The sequence below is a fragment of the Scomber japonicus genome, chromosome 5 (assembly GCF_027409825.1).
Source record: "Scomber japonicus isolate fScoJap1 chromosome 5, fScoJap1.pri, whole genome shotgun sequence".
In the NCBI taxonomy this organism is placed as follows: Eukaryota; Metazoa; Chordata; class Actinopteri; order Scombriformes; family Scombridae; genus Scomber; species Scomber japonicus.
In genome coordinates, this window is record NC_070582.1 from 18,501,220 (window position 1) to 18,515,659 (window position 14,440).

At 39.1% G+C, this 14,440-nt stretch overlaps 1 protein-coding gene across 6 annotated transcripts in view; it reads right to left on the reverse strand.

The window, feature by feature from the left end:
• mef2aa (myocyte enhancer factor 2aa) overlaps positions 1–14,440 on the reverse strand; it is a 60,301-nt gene continuing 45,861 nt past the window's right edge. For 3 of the 6 annotated variants that reach the window (XM_053318809.1, XM_053318808.1, XM_053318810.1), the window contains 5 exons: positions 7,448–7,632; positions 5,885–5,908; positions 4,142–4,271; positions 3,857–3,980; positions 1–3,666 (listed from right to left, as the gene is read on the reverse strand). In XM_053318809.1, coding sequence (XP_053174784.1) covers positions 3,330–3,666; positions 3,857–3,980; positions 4,142–4,271; positions 5,885–5,908; positions 7,448–7,632 — 800 coding nt within the window. In that variant the 3' untranslated portion in view covers positions 1–3,329. The remainder of the gene's footprint in view (positions 3,667–3,856; positions 3,981–4,141; positions 4,272–5,884; positions 5,909–7,447; positions 7,633–14,440) is intronic. The other 3 variants (XM_053318811.1, XM_053318812.1, XM_053318814.1) reach the window with 1 other exon arrangement.

Here is a 14,440-nt window from a genome sequence, read left to right on the forward strand (position 1 = left end):
TTGAGCATACACTGAGGTGTTTAATAAAGTTGACAGTTTCTACTGTTTGGGACTTCACAGGAGAACAAATTCTATGTAAGAGTCGTTTACTTCATTTTATACAGAATAAGAGAGATAACCTAAATTACACATTAAAAGCCAATATTTGTACTTTTGTGAAGAATACAAATTTTGTACAACAATATCTAGCATAGTATCTTAATTGTTTAATAAAAAGTTCACTTGAATATTTATTGTATGATGAAAATAAAATAACACATTCAAGGGAAATAAAATGTAGATTAACTTAAAATCTCTTTTGATTTTTGAAACAAATAATTTCATTATTGGCAACAAAGTCCAGCTTGTGCCGCCAAACGGTCTGAGCATTCAAACCGAAAACAGCTTCTTTAGTTAAGTGAACTATAAACTACAAACACTTACCAAACACATAGTTCTGTTTATAAAAGCCATGAAGCAAAGCAGTGTACTCTTGCACAGCAAAGTGAAGAAAGTTCTCTACAAAGGTTCATTGATTACCCTTTCCTTTCACATTCATTAGTTGTGCACAATTTGGACATAGACCAAAAGAGCAAAGTGTAACACGGTGCATTTCCCGTGCATGTTCTTGTGTGAGTCTTTTCTGAGAAGAAGAGGCAAGTCTGGTCAAGTTTGTGTGATTATCTGCATTGTTAATGGTTTTTTTTTCAATAAACTGAGTAAAGAGTAAAGAAAAGTGGTACATTTTTTCTTTGGGATAAGGCATTTTCTAACTGTGCATATAGATAGAGAAACTACAAAATTCCCTGATATGTCATTGAGTGCTAAAGTACAGTATGTGCTCAACTACGAGGTGATGCTGCCAAGACAGGCAGACAATTTTTGTTGTATTGATTTGTTATTGCTATTTTCACCTGCTGTGTTAAACATCATTACATTATGCATTACTATACATTATGTTGAGAATGTCTACCAATGTATATGAACATGAGCAGATTGCCCCTGGGTATCCAAATTAATTAGTTAATAAAATGTATTATATAGTAACTTGTAGTCCAGCTGTGGCACTTAAGAATAAGAGGCTAACAGTCTACCCTCAAATGCACTTCCTCCTAATGCTTAGTGGACTGAATATGAATGGCAATGACATCATATTCTGTACTCGTCAGGTGAATTGGGGTAAAAACTGCATAGATCATTACGGGCGTATACTTAAAAACAACCATGGAGCTGATGATGGGTCGGAGGGGACAGAAACCTCAGAAACACACAAGATACATCACGGCAAATGCAAAGCGATACCCTCCCATGTACAGCAAACTTCTCATACAAATGTGTGCAATCCAGCAGTGAGATTGAAGTCGATGACATTGCGTTGTTGTTTTTATGAATTAGCTGCTGAAATATTTGCTTCTGTGACGATGGAGAAGAGAACAAGTCATAGCCCCCCTTTCCCCTTCTGTCTCTGTGTGATGTAACACAGGCATCAGTCACAAAACTTTCCGCATACATGACTTTAACGCCTTCAGATTTTGACTTTCTGGCTCCTAAGTGTTCCTAGGCATACAGGATTCTTACTAGTAATAGGGCATGGATATAAGATACAATTTCTGGAGCCAATTGAGGAAACACATGAATACTTTTGTACATAATTATGACTGACATTTTAAGTAGACTGTAATATTTACAACCACCTGTGGGCACAGGCAAGATCAGTTTTGTGACAAGGTCTGCGGCCATGTTTATGTCTTTTGCTTAAATTGAATGAACAAAAAACAGGGTAGTGGAAATGGCTTGAGAGATGGCATGTCTTTCAGTTGAGCTACATGCATTAACAATAGATTATTTTTCAATGTGGGGTTGGGACCTTGGATTTGAATGTTGGCAGTGTATTCAGCAGCTGCTGGTATACAACTAACACAAGCTAACACAATAGGAGGGAAGAAACCCTATTTCCCCTAGCCTTGTGATCATTCTTCACAAATATGAAAATAGTGGAACTTCAACCTCACAGCATTGTTATATCAATGTCTTAAGAACAAACAGTCACCACAAATAAAGAGAGAAAAAACAAATTGACCACCTGGAACTAAAACATACAGAAGGTTTTGTTGATAATTCAATTTAGGAGAGATTACAGTAACATTAACAAAATAGCAAATATTGACCAGTGAATGATCTACTTTTTAAGGGTCTACACTTGTAAACTTGGCTGTAATCCACAAAAATATACTTTTCTTGAAAACGGTGATCGTACAGTACATTCAGTATGTAGTCACACCCCGGTGATATATATTAAAGTCGCTATTTACACAACAGAAGAAAATGTTTGGCTCAAATTTTCAATTGTACAAACAGAACAGCAAATGTTCATGGCTTTCAATATTGATTCAAGATCTGGTTTATATGATTTTACACAGTTTGAAATAAAGCACAAAAGAAAATATAACAATGACAAAAATGGTGCATTTGAGTGAATTTTTAGGAAACCATAGCAACTGTACAAAACAACACAAAAGAACAGCTTTGGCTTATATTACTGATGAACTGTTGCACAAATGTGAACATGTTGATTTTCTCACCAGTTCAACTGGACATTTCCGCATTATCTTGAATTGCACATTTATATATCCTACTCTTTTAAATTATAAAATGAATAGTATGTCATTATTGCAATATATTCTGTTGCTATGGTGTTTTTACCTCCAACAGTATTGTTTCATGTACTCAATAAGTAGTCTCAACTGTATGATCCAAATTACAATATAGATTAACTAACTCCACGTTTTCTGTATTTCCTGATCAACTGAATCAATAAATTAGAAGAGGCCACTTGAGATAAAGGTCTTGTATGGTTACAGCATGATTTTAGAAGATAGTTCTTGCAGTGAACATCATATGTAAGGGTCCTCAGCCTGAAAGCAACACAACTTTCTCTGATTGTTTGCAACTTTGCGAGCACAACAGCAAAACAGCAACTACATGTAAGTGTCTGACTAGACCAGTGACTACAATAATCTACCGCCTATTGTTTAACAATTTTCTTTGAATAACTTTCTTCTGCAAACGTCATCTGAATTGCACCAAGTACCTGATACCACCTGCTTGTGCATATAATTCAGCCCAGCTAAGTGACATTTGTTTTATCTTACTGTATCAGTTTGAGAATTTACTTTAGATATGTCCTGACACTTCTTGTTACATTTTCCACTCAGTCTTAAAAATTGAACTGGAGTTGAATAATAGTATCATAATGATAGCTCTACAGACCCTTGCTCTTTCTTTTATCTCCATGTCTAACCCCTCCCTCTCTCTAACTGGCTGGTGACTGGAGGCTTGATCAGGGCTCTTTATGTCACCCATGTGTCCATGCGCACGCGCTTGACTGATGGGCTCTCCCTGTCCTCAGATCCAGCCGGAGGTCTGCCCAGCCCCAGCGGGGAGTGGAAGTCTGGCCGATGGTCCTCACGATCACTGCCGTCATAAGAGCTACAGGAGGAGCTGAGGCTGTCAGCAGGTGAACGTCCTAGAACTTCCTGTCGACTGGACCCTTGCTGCTGCTGCTGAAGGGGAAAGCCAGAGGGGGTGACACGCTCCCGTGGCGGTGAAATGGGCTCAGACTTGATGTTTATGCTCTGGCTGGTGCTGATAGAGAGGTTGGAGCCCTGAGGTAGGTGACCTCCACCACTGTCGAAAAGATAAGCAGAACATTTTGTGTTCAGTTCAAAAAGGAGACAACTCAAGTGAGATGCAACAATGTGAAAAGCCAGGAATATGTAGATGTGTGATTCAGCATGATATCACAGAGCATAGTGGGTGTTGCTTTTATGTGAGGGCATCTGGATAGTGTGCCTTTGTTTGGATGTGTGTTACTCACACCAAAGAATTAAGAGCTGCCTGGCCCAGTTGATGCTGTTGCCATGCCGACATGGAGCCCAGTGAGAGCCCAGGAGAGCTAAAGCCCTGTAGGGAGGAGATCTCTGCACTATTCAGGGAATACTCTGTAAAAACAAAAGCAGCCACACACAGTGAGAACTCAGTCACATTTAAGTTACAATACTGTGTGTCCCTGAGAAAGAACAGGAACCACCAGTGTGTTGTACAAAAAGTCACTGCTGAGACCGTTGTTTTCAGTCTGAGGGGAAAGAGAGGCCGGACTCACCAGCAGGGTTGTAGGAGGTGGGCATGCCTGTGTAGGCCAGGCCCTGTGGGGGTAAGCTGGGGGTGGTGACAGACACTACTGGAGTGGCCAGCGGCTGGGTGGACTGGGAGCTGCTTATCCTCTGGGTGTTCTGCAAAACACAAAAAAAAACCAATAGAAAATTCATTAGCCCAAATTACAGTATTCAAACAATACCACACAATAATACCTGACAATATGTGTTTTATTATCATTTATGGTATTTATTCGAAAGCCTGCAATTTCTTTTAATTTCCCTGTTGGTACCTGCTATATATATTGAGGTAATCAGGGATGAGAGTGTTATAATGAGTGTTACCACAAGGTGGCGATGTAGTTTCATGGCAGTCAATACATGTATTCTGATCTTTCTGATCATGTTGTTGACAAAATAAAAACGTGGTTTGACAAAGATGCCAAAATAGATGATAAAAAAATAATGGACAAAATATCAAATAAGGGATTTTGTGGTTTCATAGGGGAATTATGTATTCAGAAATACAACTCACTAAAAATATGTATACGTATGCAGAAAACAGCAGCTATACTTGTGAAATTACCCTGCATCAAATGATTACCATGTACTTATAGTTAGGTGGATTTAAGTAATTACAATAAATATTTCATTTATTCAATCAATCTAAAGTGGACAACATATGTAGTGTGTGATATGCAGCTTTAGAGACAATGGATTAGTTTGTTCTATTTTTCGTTACAATATACTTAATGAGTTTATCTTTGTTAGACTCAAAAAGTGATACTGCTAAAAGGGACAGTGCACCGCGATAGAAAACAGGTCTGCTAGCTTCTTATGCAAACAGTGTCCATTCAGAGTGAGATGAATCAAGTGAGTCTGGTGATCAGCTAAACAACTCGTAACTGTGAGGGTACAAAGGGATCATATTAATTGCACATTTCCCACAGTGACGTATATCTCTAGCGGTTTTTAGTGCAGTGACTGTCATGCAGTCCACACAAACACACCTACACAGCACGGTGTGGTCATGCAGCAAACTAAGTTGTGAGCTAGAAAAACACACACACGCCAACTACACTAATCAAACACAGATGTGGCTTAGAACAATACTAAGGCAAATCCTCAGTATATAATGTAACAAACATATGTGCTGCTGCCAACGGTTACATTTGAAACAGCATGGCATCATGATCTAGTTGATGGCTTCCTTGTATTGTTCCAACATTCTCTAGCCAGATGACTTCACCAAACCCAAGTATCTCACAGACTGACATCATTCAAGATGATGTAATCTTCTCTTCCTTAGAAAAAAGACAAATTATGTATATTTCATGCTCAACAGTCTTTTAACCCTAAAACTTTTCAGATTGTGATTACAATATAGTAGTACGAGAATTAAAGCGCTGACTATATTTTTCTCTTTCACACAGACACAGACACAGACACACACACACACACACACACACACACACTCACACACACACACACACACACTCACACAGGCACAAACTCCTTGTGGTATATGACCAACATTGACGTGTAGGGAATGGAGCCAATTTAACAGGCTGAGGCAATTTTCACAGGCCAAACCCAAAACATGCAGTGACAAAACGTTTTTCAAAATTTATTATTGCTGGCAGTTCTGAGAGCCAATCTCCGGTTTCAGCACTGCCTTTAGTCTAGCATGTGTGATTACCGGAAGCATGTTCACATTTCAGCCATTTGCCCAGGCATTTGTCACAACTCACCAAATCCATTTCCTCCTCCTCCGACTGCCCTCAACAGAAGAAAAGAAGAGAGGCAGAGTTACAGAAAAGAAGCAGAGCGGCTGTAAATCGCTCTGGAAAATAGTTCCACCTGTCTAGACTTAAAAGGGGACAATAAGGAATATAAAAGTGCAGATGACTGCTGCAGTCGTTGTTAAAACCCACTCATTTTGTGTCTGATACTCATGAACCATTTTGTCCAAAGCATAAGCACCAGATTATCTTCAATATGTGGCCACAATCCCCTAACAATGTGTGAATGATGAGTTCTGAAGTAGACAACAAAGTTTTTAACCAGTAAACCAAGAAAAAGTAAAATCTTGGAGAAAAGCCAGTCAAACCAGGAACAAAAAGTACAGTGAGACTTACACTTATCAGATTTTGAATGCAACTCCATAATCAACTTATAATCATCAAAAATTACAGATGATATTTCTTTATCTTTTTACCTACAATGACTGCATAATACTGTACATTTTGAATCATCCTTGTTCTTGTGGTGTACTGTTCTGGAACCAAAAGCCCATCTTCCATCTTTTTCTGTGCTGTGGGACATACTGCGACCAGGCCAGGGCTGTCTTAATACCCACACTCAATCAATAGCGGCAGGAAGACACGACAAGGGCGACAAGATATTATCTGGCTCACACCCTGGGCCCCTGATTAAGTCTTCATCTACACTCTGTCACACTGAGATGTGATTAATTTAATACCATTATGGCCTAATGACAGGCTGTCTGCAGACCTGCCACAGCCGGCACCCTCTACAGCCTGTACCAGTCTAAAATACTTCATGGCTCAGAGGAAAACTGAACTGCCTAACCTGTTTCAGACCTCTTACAACACAACCGGTCCTCCTCTAATGATTCCACATGCCAACATGGCAACACACAGTTGTTTGAACACTGTTTCATGCTAGTTGAGGCTTGGCAAGAGAGGAGCACCCACAGTAACCCAAAGTGTATTTACCAAACAGAATCATTTTCCTGGAGTGGCTCCTGTTGCTGACAACAGCAGCAACAACCAAAGTTGGAGATACTAAATTTGCTGGCCTATTTCTACATACTTTCATTATTTTTTAATGTTGATTTATGAATGGAAGAGTCTAGCATAGCCCCAGGTGATCACTGTGGTCAGTGCACTCTACACCTTCATTATTATAATTAGAGAAAGCCTCTCATTTTAATGTGAGTAATTGAGTGAGAGTTATGACACCTGGGCTGTAGATTCTTTGCTCGGTTAATGGATGCGATGTGAGAAGCATGCAGCACAAGAGGAACGCTGCTCAGATTTGGCCTGCTTACTGTAAGTGAGTCACACTTTGTAGAAAAATACAGTTCTCAGTGAGTTGACAACCTCACTAGCATGGCATGCTACACCGATGTGATAACATCAAAAACGTGTGTAGGCATAGTCCTACAAAACCTTCTGCAAAGAAAGTATGGATAAAGATACTAAACAATGCTCCACTCTGCCCTGCAGCAGAGATATTCATGGGTACTTCAGCTAGCGGTACTTGTGTGCAGTGGTGTGTTCTGTACTCACCAGTGGGGGCATCATCCCTTTGCTAGATGGAGGGATAACAACCCTTAGGTCTGGCTTGCGGCTTCCCATTCCCATGTTCCCTCCAGGGGGTGGTGGAGACTTGGTGGGCATGACTTTTCCCAGGCCATTGCCACTGGGTGTGCTGAGGAGGCCTGGAGAGCCCCTGGGGTTAACAAAACCATTCCCTGCAGAGGTAGACAACGACAGAAACACATCATCAAACCACGGACTGTGACTGACAACACTCCCAATCATCAAGCAAACCTCTCGTACTGTGTTGTTTTCCAGCTTGCTGCAGCATGCAGCGTTAAGTGTTTCCAACCCTCTGGGAAGTTTTAATAGACTTGGATAATTATCCTGCACATTTACAAAAATAAAATGTCCATTTCAAAATTGATGAGCCTTTTATTTTTATTGTGAATGATTACATCAAAGTCAGTTCTTTGCATCTTGGGATGAGAAGCAGTTCACTGACAAATGTACTGTGACTGCTTAAAAGAAATAGCTGAAGTCATTACAGTTGAATAAAAACAATAAAAACCTCTTTGTGTTGTTTTATACTGTGCACTCAAATAACAGCAAAGTTTCAGAGCCTCCCTTCAACAGTCACACCTTGATGTGTTTGGTCACTAGTCATTTCCTTTCTTCAAAAAGTGTGTCTACCTCAACTTATTTTAGGAACTCCCATCGTCCTCACGCCCACTGCATCGCAGGATAACTATGCCATGCAAAGGACATATTATCAATCGGTACAGATTATTGCTATTCAACAAGAAATACTTATCGCACTATAATATATAAGGTAAGTGCAATAAACTAAGCAAGTGCTTAGTCTATGTAGATCAGTAGATTGTGACAATGTTTATAGATACTGTGTTGTATAATATGATGTAATATTTAATTCTTGGTAGTCTGCCAATTAAAATCATTCTGAAGCACTACAATATCAAAAATGAACTCTTGAAAATTGTTAGAGCACTGCAAACTGGTGCAGTTTGCAGTGCTCTAACAATTTTCAAGAGTATTAAATACAGGTTTCACAAAAAGGTACACTCTTTCTGGTTTGGTCAACCTACAGCACCTTTATTTTCATTTGCAAGATACTGTGTGACTCATCTGAACCAGGTCTGCAGAGGGATTCTGCAAATTCCAAACATCCAATCTAATAAAAATGGAACAGTGAATTGTAATGAAATCAAACAAACAAAAGTGATATTTCAAGTGCTCTTCAATTTTAACTTGAATTTACTTCATGTGAGCCTGAGTAAAAACTATACTTTTACAATATACTCTATACTCATAATGAAAAACATGCTGAAATGCTAAAAAGAGGAGAGGGGAAGAAAAAATAAATGGTATCTAGCACTGCATCAACAGATCAGTAACACTTCAACAAGTTGCTGACTTCTCCATTGTGTTCAGTGTATCCCAGTGAAACACAAAGTGTGTGCACAACGAGTAGACTCTTGCGTAGGAACATAATGGAACAATAGCCCCTCTGACTACAGATAAGGACACCAACAATTGATGGTCAAATAAACAGTTATGAAACCCACAATAGTATCTCACAGCTGAATCAACAATATATACAAGCAGCTATCGCCATCAGCTCTGGCTTTGATCGTACAAGACTTGGCTGCTTTGAGAAAACAGTGTTTACAGAATTAGCAAAGTAAATGTCCAAGGCCCTAAAAAAAGCAAACCTGATTAAAAGCAGAGAAGATGTCATTCAGTGAGAATGAGATGTTCATGTAAAGGAATGATTTGCAGTGTAGTAATATGGCATGTGAGGAGCTTTCTGATTACAATCAGTGTGCTGTGATATTCGACTTTGAAACAGATTCTTAACCATAAAGCTGTTGTTTGGAAAAGCAGAATAAAGGCCTTATTCACAACAGGCATTTCTGACTGTTTTCGAACTCAGTACTAGTTTCCTCAGTGGTGGGGAAGTAAATTGAGATTTGGAACCTTAAAAATCGTGAATTTGCATCATTACTGACGAGTGTTAAGTCACACAACTTTTGTGCATTTTATGCATAATTTGAGCATTTACAAAATGCAAACTGCAGCACACTGCTTTGTGTGATTTTGAGCAGTGGAATGATGAAAGCAGTGTCCATTTTTTCATAGTACATACAAGTCACACCCAGATTTTGTACACACCTGCTCAGCAAGTCATCTACTTATTGTAGGGCTAGCAGTTAAATCTGTTTTCGAACTGTGAAAAGGACTATATCACTTCTAACTCACAAATTACTCAGTCAAATACACCTATGTCAATAGTGTACTTCTATTGTTCACAGTTCTTTAATGTGTTTTTTTGTATTTTTGCCTTTTTTGACAGGGATCAATGAGAGGCAGATAGGAAATAAGGTCAGACAAATGGGTATGACATGAAACAAGAGACTCATTTTTGTGGCATGCATGGTAACATTTCAGCATTTTCTTTACTGTAACACTTTAACATTCAAAATGCTTTTTTAAAACATTGACAACTTTTTAAGAAATCTCTTCATCTGAAAATTACTAGATCTGCTGTTCATCTCTACAGCATGAATCTAAAGCTTACGCAACATTTTTCCAATAAATTATATTTAGAGATTAAAGCAATTAAGCAAATAAAGAAAGAAAATATTTGTGAGTCTGACAAGTTGTCCAGGAGTAAATGTGAACAAATATATTGAATAGCATATTATATACATTTTAAACTGCTCTATGCCTGACAAGAGGCATGGTGTCTGAGAATTTTAACCTTTGTATATTGTGCTTAAAGCTGTTGTAGTGTGAAAAAGTACAGCATGCTAATTTTGCATTATACTATACGAAAGGAACAGGAAGATAGTCACATTGTATCCATTGACATCTCAGTCATTTTCTTTGTCCACTTTATTTACAGAGGACTGGAGCTGATACCAATATATTCTGGGCAGAAGCGATACCCTGGACACACTGCCAGTTCATCACAGGGCAGACACAGAAAGACACTCATTGCTGTATTCATGGGCTAATTTAGACTTGGATTAACCCACCTGACTTGCATATCTTTGGAATGTGCCTCTGATTATGACTTCAGATGCCTGATGATGAGTAAATCCCACATTTCTTTCAAATCATTTTGTTTGAACACATACTTAGACCACAAAATTAATTTAGTGCCAAGATAACAGCCACAAGTTGAGACCCAGCCTTTCTGCAGGGACCTTTCAATGGGTTTTCTTGATGCCTGCCCTCATTCCGCTCACAGTACAGATTTTTCGAACATTGGTTTTGCCAGTGAATCATCTCTGACTGAAACCTGTGCATGTTGAAAGCACTTTGGTTTCTTTTCTTTGTCCTAAATTATTAACACGGTGTGGGAAGGGGCATTACGTAAGGTCTTGTGTTTACAACTGAAACATTCTGTTTCATTTGGAGCACAATAAATGGAAAAAAAACCCCCACAGTGACTTATTGTGCCCAAAATCCCACGTGCGTCAGATTTAGGCAAAAGTGAAATGTCTTGATGAATGAGAACAAATAAAAGATATAAATCAAGTGCCTCCAAAAAGAGAACAATTTTCTAATAATAGATGCCATGCACAGTCCTATTGTTGTGTTTCAGAAAAAAAGACCAGCCAGGATGTGCAGAGAGTGATTTGTTAAGACAAAAGACAGATGGCAACCAGGTAAATAATTGTTCATGCCCTTCACTCTTTTCCTTAAACTGTAGTTGATGGTTCATATTATTGTTTATTTTTGGTTTGTTTGTTCTTTACCATTTGTATGATTCATCATCATCCCTCAACATTGAATACATTGTTGAGGGACTTAATTACATTACTATTTATTCTGTTGCCAAATGTGATCTGCTGAACATACAAACATGCTTGTGTTTCAAAAGCTTGTAATGCTCCTCTATCAATGAAGGGATATGCACAAATTGCAGTCATAATGCATAACAGAGAGTATTCTCTTAAATCCTCCTTGTTTACCATAACTTTCGTTCTAATGGGTCACTGAGGGAAAATATCTATTACAGAATTGCAAACAGGGGTAACTGTATAGAATAAGACTGGTTTGTCTTGACCATAGGCTAGATAAGAACAACAGATAGCTTATTTCAGAAAGAACAACTGAAAGTTGTTTGCTTGAAAAATATCTCTGATAATGTTTACTGTGACAAAGACATATGGGAGCTTGCAGATCGGGCAATTTCCCAATCCGCTGCCCATCACTCTTAACAGGGAGCCAGAAGTTGTGTGGAAAATAAAAAAATACCCCTCCTATTTGTGTTATGTTTAAAAAAGTGGTCAGTATTTCACCTTACTGTACGTGTTTGTAATCTTCCCCCTGTGGGGACACCATCGAACAGGGGAGAAGATATCACACGACACATCTTCCATCTGGCAATTTTGAAAGGCTTCTGCTGTGGTCAGAGCTGCAACTTGTGAAAAATCAGAGCTATGTCAGGAATGGTCATCTGACAGCAGGGCTGGAGAGGTTTCTCCTCCCTGTAGTCTCTGCTGTTCTACACACTTGGTACAAACAACAGCTGCAGCATGCTCATACTGTGCCAAACGCTGACACCCACTGGCAGAGGATCCTAACTCTGCCCTGACCCGGGACCACACCCCAAACTTAAAACTTACCCTGCACTCTCCTCATAATGCTAACTGCAAACTGACGAAAGTGGTCTTCTGCTGTGTCATCAAAACCTAAGAAAATATACCATTCTTGTGGTCTTCCAAAAGCGATGGACCATTTGGTAACAATATTGTGCATTTAGTCAGAAATACTATATGGAGAACATAAGCTACAAGGGTTAAACTCCACCTGCCTCGGCCTCTCACACAGCACATTGCAGCCATGACAGCCTGTCCGGTCATTGTGTACTGAGGACTTAGTGGGATGTCATGGCCCGAATACCTACAGGGTTATGCTGGTCTAGGCATCTTACAGACCCTCTCCAGCCTTATAAGGGCTGCCAGGGTAGCGGGGGAGAAACAGATGCACCTGTCAATAGAGGGAAGGAAACAGGAGGAGGGAGGGCTGCGTAGAGGTGACAAGTTTAAAGGAAACGTTGCATTTATTTACCTGCCAATGTCAGTTGGACAGCTAATTGCCTCGCCTGGTTACCCTTTTCAAGCACAAACACTTCACGGTCTGAATGCTGCTGAACCATTTTCCATCTCTCATGCATGCATTTAACAAGCATATCATACATTTCCTCTGTTGAGAGGATGTATCCCCTTAGCATGCAGCGAAAATATAGTCAGGCAAAGGCACTATCAGTAAATGATAATGACAACTGCCTTGAACCAATCACAGATGGATACGCAACTATCCAGCTCGTGTGCAAAGCAGGAGGCCTATTGGGCAGAGCTACAGAGAGCTAATGAATCTCTCCGGGAGGACTTACCCGCTGGGCTGCAGCCCGCACCACTTGGCACTCAAAGGTCTGTGGTATCCAGCATGCCACTTAATGAGATGCACAGAGTGATATGATTAACCATCTGCATCCTTCTGCAAACTAGCAGAGCATGTGATGGAGATGCCAGACCAAACATGAAAATGTCATGTAGATCAATCTTCAGAGTATATAAAAGGTAGGCATGTTCCCTCACAAGTGTCCTCATGGTGGGGAAATGTTCAAAATGTGATTAAATAGAACAACATCAAGCTTTGTTCAGCATGGTGTTTGTTTATAAGGTTTAAAATGGCACATTCCTCTATGAGCACCTGCAACAGTCTCTTGGAAATCAAGCATTGACCAGAGCCTCTATTAACTGTTGTAAGAATATTCCACCATGACACTAAACGCTTTCAAGAAACATCCTTAAATCAAAACATACAGAGCTACAATTTCACATGAACCTGGAAGTTAAAATCTTTGCTAACATATTTTAAAATATGCTAAAAAACAACAACAAACAATTAAGACCTTGCAGTGAACAATCAAGAATGAGATGTTATTGTGAAATAATGGTGATCATCAAGTAAACCCCCTACAAGTGAGAAGGTGTCAGCCAGTTCTGATCTGTGGTTAGATTTGAATGAGGCACTTCACACCTTTTTGCATGTGCCTCATATGCAGTGGAGCTGAATCTTGCAAAAGCCATCTGGACTGACTGAGTCACCAGTCATACAAGTACTAGCAGAGACTGACATCATTTTTCCGCAGTGCTGATACAGTAAAAGGTGTGATGATGAACAATTCTGAGGGTGTGAAAAAAATATATATACACAAATACCAGTTAAAGGGTGTTAGTATGACATGACTGCTTAACTTGTAAGTCCCTTACATCTAATGCAATTTTGTAAAAAGTGTCAATGACATTATATACATAGGACACAACACAAAAAGTTACCTTCAAGACACAATTTGACCCTATGTATACATGCTAGACAATCAGTGTAGATTTTCAGAGAAGTGCTGGGCACACAAACTGTTAATAGTTTTTAAAATAGTTATAGTATAGGATAAAATACTCTTTAAAACCACAAATTGTCACTGTTACACTGTTGTTTGAGTACAAACAAGATAAAATGTGATAATTTGTGAGTTTTAGAGAAGTTACATTTTTGAGCATTGCATGGAGTCAGGCTGCTGTAAGCGGTTTCCCCTGCGTCTAGGCTTTATGCAAGGCTAGGCTAATTACCTCTGGGCAGAGCTATACTACTAGAGCCACTCTCATGTACAGACATGAGAGTGGCATCAACATGCCACCTCACTTATTTCTACTAAATGTTGTTTGTCCTTGTTTTTATCTTGTTTTTTTAAACCTTTTACCTTGCCTATTGCCGCTGGTCTAAGAGTCACCAAGCAAAATGTCATTGTGTGCATATCATGACGATAAAGTATCTTATCTTATTCTCAGCTTACTTAATTTAAAAAGTTAATAAACATTCCCAAAATGGCAAACTATTCCAATATAAGTTGATTTTGAATTTTCTTAATATGCCACACCCAAAACAAAAAAAGACACTTTGGCAGAAAACAATGTTAACCACCAT